Source organism: Galeopterus variegatus, unplaced genomic scaffold, assembly GCF_000696425.1.
Source record: "Galeopterus variegatus unplaced genomic scaffold, G_variegatus-3.0.2 Scaffold16443, whole genome shotgun sequence".
Classification (NCBI taxonomy): domain Eukaryota; kingdom Metazoa; phylum Chordata; class Mammalia; order Dermoptera; family Cynocephalidae; genus Galeopterus; species Galeopterus variegatus.
In genome coordinates this window covers 21,578-26,267 of record NW_007742554.1, presented here as the reverse complement: position 1 = coordinate 26,267, position 4,690 = coordinate 21,578, and the positions used below count along the sequence as shown (strand labels likewise).

The following is a 4,690-nucleotide window of genomic DNA, read 5'->3' as shown; positions in this document are numbered from 1 at the left end:
GGCCTGAAGGGAGGGAAGTCGTTTGCCGCTACAGTCAAACAGACAGTGGTTAAGGCCATGGACCATGGAACCAGGCTGTCTGCATTCAAATAAGCAAGATACTGAAGTTCTTCGTGCCTCAGTTTCTTCCTCTCTATAATGGGGATAACAGGCGTACTTTTCAAGGGAACACTGAGAATCAAATGGGTCGATACATGTAGTAGTGCTGGATACTATGAGCTGTTATTACCTCTCACCCAGTGCTTGTTCAGACCCTAGCAGTTAGAAAATGCTTAAAAAATATTGATGAGCAAATGAATTCACAAATGAATAAATAAGCGATGCTACTGAGTTAAAGGGGGAAAGTCTATTACGTAAGGTATGCTGTTCTTCGTAAGGCTTGCAGATCAGAAAGCCTGCATGCGAAATAGTTTAAGAAACAGGTTTGATGTTTTAATGTATGTTTCAGATACCTAAGGAATTAATCGCTCCTTCCATAATTCTTCTGCATAAATGACCTGCCATTTTAAATAAACCCAAAGAAAAAGAGATGAAGATATCACAATGAAATTACAGTATCTCTCATACCCAGAGAAGGCCGTTGGGGCCCTGAAACCCAGGAGTTAAGTTCTGTGGTGTGGGAAACGCTGTGATGGCAGCAAACTCCAACCACCACACACTCACCCTGCCCAAAACCAACTCTGTGGTCCTCTCCTTCCTTAAATTATACTTACTCCAAAACGGATAAACAAAAAAACTGTCTTTAAAAGATGTTAAAGATCGTAAAAGTGAAACCAACTTGAAAAAAATACAGAGGCCACTAACACAGACAGGGCTACAAGAGTACAGACTGGGGGATGTGTTACATATCTAGCCCCTTACTGTAGAGATGAGCCAGGAGACTGGGGCCCAGAGAAGGAAAGTGACTTGCAATCTAGCCCCTTACTGTAGAGATGAGCCAGGAGACTGGGGCCCAGAGAAGGAAAGTGACTTGTGCAAAGTCACAACTTCAAGAGAATGGCAAAGACAGGTGGAGCAAGGGTGCCTGGAGTTACAGACAGGAGTCTCCTGAGGGGAATGCTCTTTCTCCCAAAGGAAATATCGAGGGAGAGAAAAGTGGAGGTTCCAGCCCCAGAAATGAGGTAAGGGGTTGGGGGAGGGGCGGCAAAGGAGGGAAGGATGATTATAATGAGGGGCGCTGAGAGCGCTCGGTGGGAGCAAAATTAAGCTCCCCTGTGCTGTTTGGTGCAGGTAGGTTTCCAAACAAAGAACTATCCAGTCCGAAGCGTCCGGATTTTGCAGGTGAATCCCCGTAGTCTAAAGCAGCACACACGACTACAAACCCCGATGCCTCCTTCCCAGATGTTTCCATGTCTGTCCGGATTTCACGTGCGTGTGCATGTGTGTCTGTGTGTGGGTTCGCAGATATCTGCTCTTTGGGCCCTCGGCTGGCAGCAGAGGGAGACGGGCTCTGGCAAAAAGATGTCCTCAGAGCCTTGGGAATCGACGAGGACCCCGACCCCACCCCCCGCCCCCGCCGTCCACACACAGCAGCTCTGCTCCTTCCTTCCCCTCCTCCACCGATGATCAAATGCAGCTGAAGGGAGCGAGAGCTGCAGGGTGGGTTTCGGAAGGGCGCCCGCTCGTCCCTGCGCACACTCGCGGGCACACTGATACACTCGCAGGCGCGCGCGCACACACGCTCACGCATGCACGCTCACACTCACGGGCACACACTCGGCACCCGGAGGCCGGGCCGCGCCCGCCGCCTCTCTCCTCCAGCCCCCGGGAAGCAGACAGGCAGCAACATGAATGAAATCTGCCCAGAAAGACTGCATTTCAGCGCCAACCACGCGACCTCTGGCCAAACCGCCGAATATGGAACAAAGTTTTATTTCGTTTTCCGAGTCTCCGGTTACGCGTCTACCATTTCCTGTGGAAAATTGAAGCTTTGAAGCGTCTAGCTCGGGCTTTCGCACACAGGCAGGACCGCCAGCGCGAGCTCTGGAAAACAAGCGTCCCCCGCCCCACCCGCTCCGCCCCCAGAGCTGCGGGTTCGAACCCACCCAGCTCGGGCCTCTAAAACAAGGACGTGTGGCAAGGGGATGACAGAACGCCCGCCCCCCCCTCCGTCCTGACCGGGTCCCTAGTGGCGCTCCTTCGGCCAAGTGGTGACAGATGCAGCCCTCTGCCAGAGAGAAGGGAGAGCGGCGAGAGCTGGGAGGTCGGACTTAGGAGTACTGACCATTGCACAGCCCCCACCAGCGGTGTGCTCTGGCCCTCGACGACTGCCCCAGAAAAACTTGGGGCCGACAAGACTTCCCATTTCACCCTGTCACAACACACACCTCTCTCCGACTGTTCCTAGGCCGCGCGAGCTCTGAACCACTCCGCCTTAACGACCGCCGAGCCGAGCCCCACCTTCCCAAGCGCACCGACAGTGTCCCCTGAGGGCGCGGGGGAAGCACGAGAACTGGGCGGCGGAGAGAGGAACGCGCCTCCTCCCGAGTCCTAGGGAGCCAAACTGGTGCGCCTAGGCATGTGGCATCTTCAAGGTCAAAACAAACGGGACTTTGGTAGAAGATATGTTTTAGGCGCAAATGATCTCAAATCTACTCCAAAAAATGGTGCCAGGTTTCGTTCACCGCCTGCTGGAAGCAGCCGCCGCCCCGCCCCTCACCGGGGGCGGAACCACGCTCTCCGGGACCTAGAACCTGACCAGCCGCGTAAAGTACGCGGATCCCGAGTGCAGAAGGGAACTGGCGGGTCTCTGGCCTCCTCCAGGCCGGCCGCCCCCTCAGAGCCCTGGGACAGCAGCGGGTGGCCGGGAAGACGCGGGAGGGGGGTTCGACGCAAACTTGCGCCGAGAGTTGGCCGGGTTGGGTGGGAGGGAGTGGCCCCCGCGCGGCCACTTACCGCTGGCGTTTTTCCCGCAGATGAGGCGCTGGTAGGGCTGCAGGAGCCCCCAGATCTCGGAGTCGTTGTTGACCGTGTGCTCCAGGGTCTCCACGGTGAACTTGGGCGCTTCGTGGAGCGCGTGGTGGTGGTGATGGTGGTGGTTGGCGGCGGCGGCGGCCACTCGCTGCTCCCACTCCGCGCGTATCCCGCTCCTTATCCGCCGCTGGGCCCGCGCTGGGGCAAGAGCCGAAGCTGGAGCTGGAGCCCGAGCCGGGGCCGCTGCAGCTCCAGGGCAGCCGGGAGGCCACGACCCGCGCGTAGATGTCCCGGAAGAGGCTCTCCGTGCAGGCCGTCAGGTAGATGGCGGCGTGCTCGTGGATGCGCAGCGCCACGCGGCTGTCCACCATCCAGCGGCACACTCGGCCCACGGAAAAGATGAGGCCGCATCGCGCGGACTTGCCGCGGCCCACAGGGTCGCCGCCGGCGCTGCTCATGATATAGAGGGCCAGCGCGGCCAGCGCCGCCGCCTTGCAGTGTGCCGCCAGGCCCCAGGACAGCACGATCTCCGTGGCGCTCTGGATGTCGTACTTGGTGCACGTGGCGAAGCACAGGCTCAGGCGCTGCGCCTCTTTGGCGATGCGCACCAGCGCCCGGCTCACCAGCGTCGAGAGCTTGGCCAGCGCGTCCTTGGGCCTGCCCGGGGATCCCGCGAGCGCAACAGCAGCAGCTCCAGCTCCTGGAGGGTCCAGGGGTCCTCGTCGAGGTCCGGCAGCAGCCGCGAGCAGTGCTGGCCGGCGCAGTCCAGCCCCTCCGAGACTTCCACCAGGGCAGTGCTGACGGTGTCAAAGCTGTTGTGCCGGCTGTGCATGGAGTCAGCTAGAGGCGGCCAGCAGCTCCCCCCATACGGGGACGCTGGGTGCGAGTCGGAACAGCACAGAGACAATTTGGAGGAGCGCACCGAGTCCGCCGCGCCACCATAACCCAAGTCCAGCGTCAGATCCTCCAGCTTTCGTGCCACCGGCTTCTTACCTCTCCTGACCATCTCTGCGCCACTTGATGCTGCGGCCGCCGGTGAGCCGAGGGAAAGGAGCGGCGAGGGACAGCGGGCGCCGGGGGTCGCGGGGACAGCCGAGTCTGTGCCGCCTAGGCTCACTTTTCCAACAGCTGCTACTACCAAGTGTTACTACTTTCGGCTGCCTCCCTGAGCCTTCGCCGCTGGAATACACAGGGCAGACCCCGGAGTCGTCTTCCAGAGTCCGGGCCGGAGCGGGACGCACTGAAGAACGAGCCAGGTCGGAAAGGAAGCTCCTGCTGGCACTCGCCCCTATTTTCCAAAATAAAAAGTGTCGAGCCCGCTCCTCCCTGGGCCCAGCTAGGCGCAGAAGCCTCCGGGCGCCGTCTCCTCGTCCGCAGGACGGAGACAGCCCCAGCCGCCGCCGCAGCAGCAGCTCCGCGGGCAGCCGGCTGCTCGGTCGGCGCCTGCCCACCCTGCACTGAAGCGCAGCAGCGGCCGCGGCGGCTGCAAATCCTGCCGAACCCCAGCAAACCCGGGGAACCGGAGGGATGGGCATATGCAAAGCGGGGACGGCGGAGATCCAATGGGATCGGAGGATGCTAATTACCTCGCCTTTTTTAAAAAAAAGGCCGCTTCTCTGCGGGGCCCGCCCTTCCCACGCCCCCAGCCGTGACCACTGCTGGGAAGTGGGGAGCGGCAGCCTGCGATTTGAGGGACTCATGGGAGCGGAGAGACGAGGGTGCTGTCCCGGCTGCTGTCCCTGCCCCTCAGGCTCCCGTTGCAGAACGGGAGGGTGCA

The 4,690-nt window shown here is 59.8% G+C and overlaps 2 protein-coding genes across 2 annotated transcripts in view; both read right to left on the bottom strand.

Annotated features, from left to right (window-relative positions):
• Positions 1 to 2,895: 2,895 nt before the first annotated feature.
• Positions 2,896 to 3,919, bottom strand: LOC103582487 (ankyrin repeat and BTB/POZ domain-containing protein BTBD11-like; the record flags this gene model as incomplete). Its single annotated transcript, XM_008564068.1, is given in 3 exon segments — positions 2,896 to 3,003; positions 3,059 to 3,565; positions 3,568 to 3,919. Coding segments are annotated over 3 exon segments (967 nt in total), but the record flags the coding sequence as incomplete, so codon positions are not given.
• A 128-nt stretch (positions 3,920 to 4,047) lies between these two features.
• LOC103582485 (ankyrin repeat and BTB/POZ domain-containing protein BTBD11-like) overlaps positions 4,048 to 4,690 on the bottom strand; it is a 1,515-nt gene continuing 872 nt past the window's right edge. The window contains exons 2-3 of the mRNA XM_008564067.1: positions 4,230 to 4,405; positions 4,048 to 4,092 (exon numbers count right to left, since the gene is read on the bottom strand). Of these exons, the coding sequence (XP_008562289.1) occupies positions 4,048 to 4,092; positions 4,230 to 4,405 (221 nt within the window). The remainder of the gene's footprint in view (positions 4,093 to 4,229; positions 4,406 to 4,690) is intronic.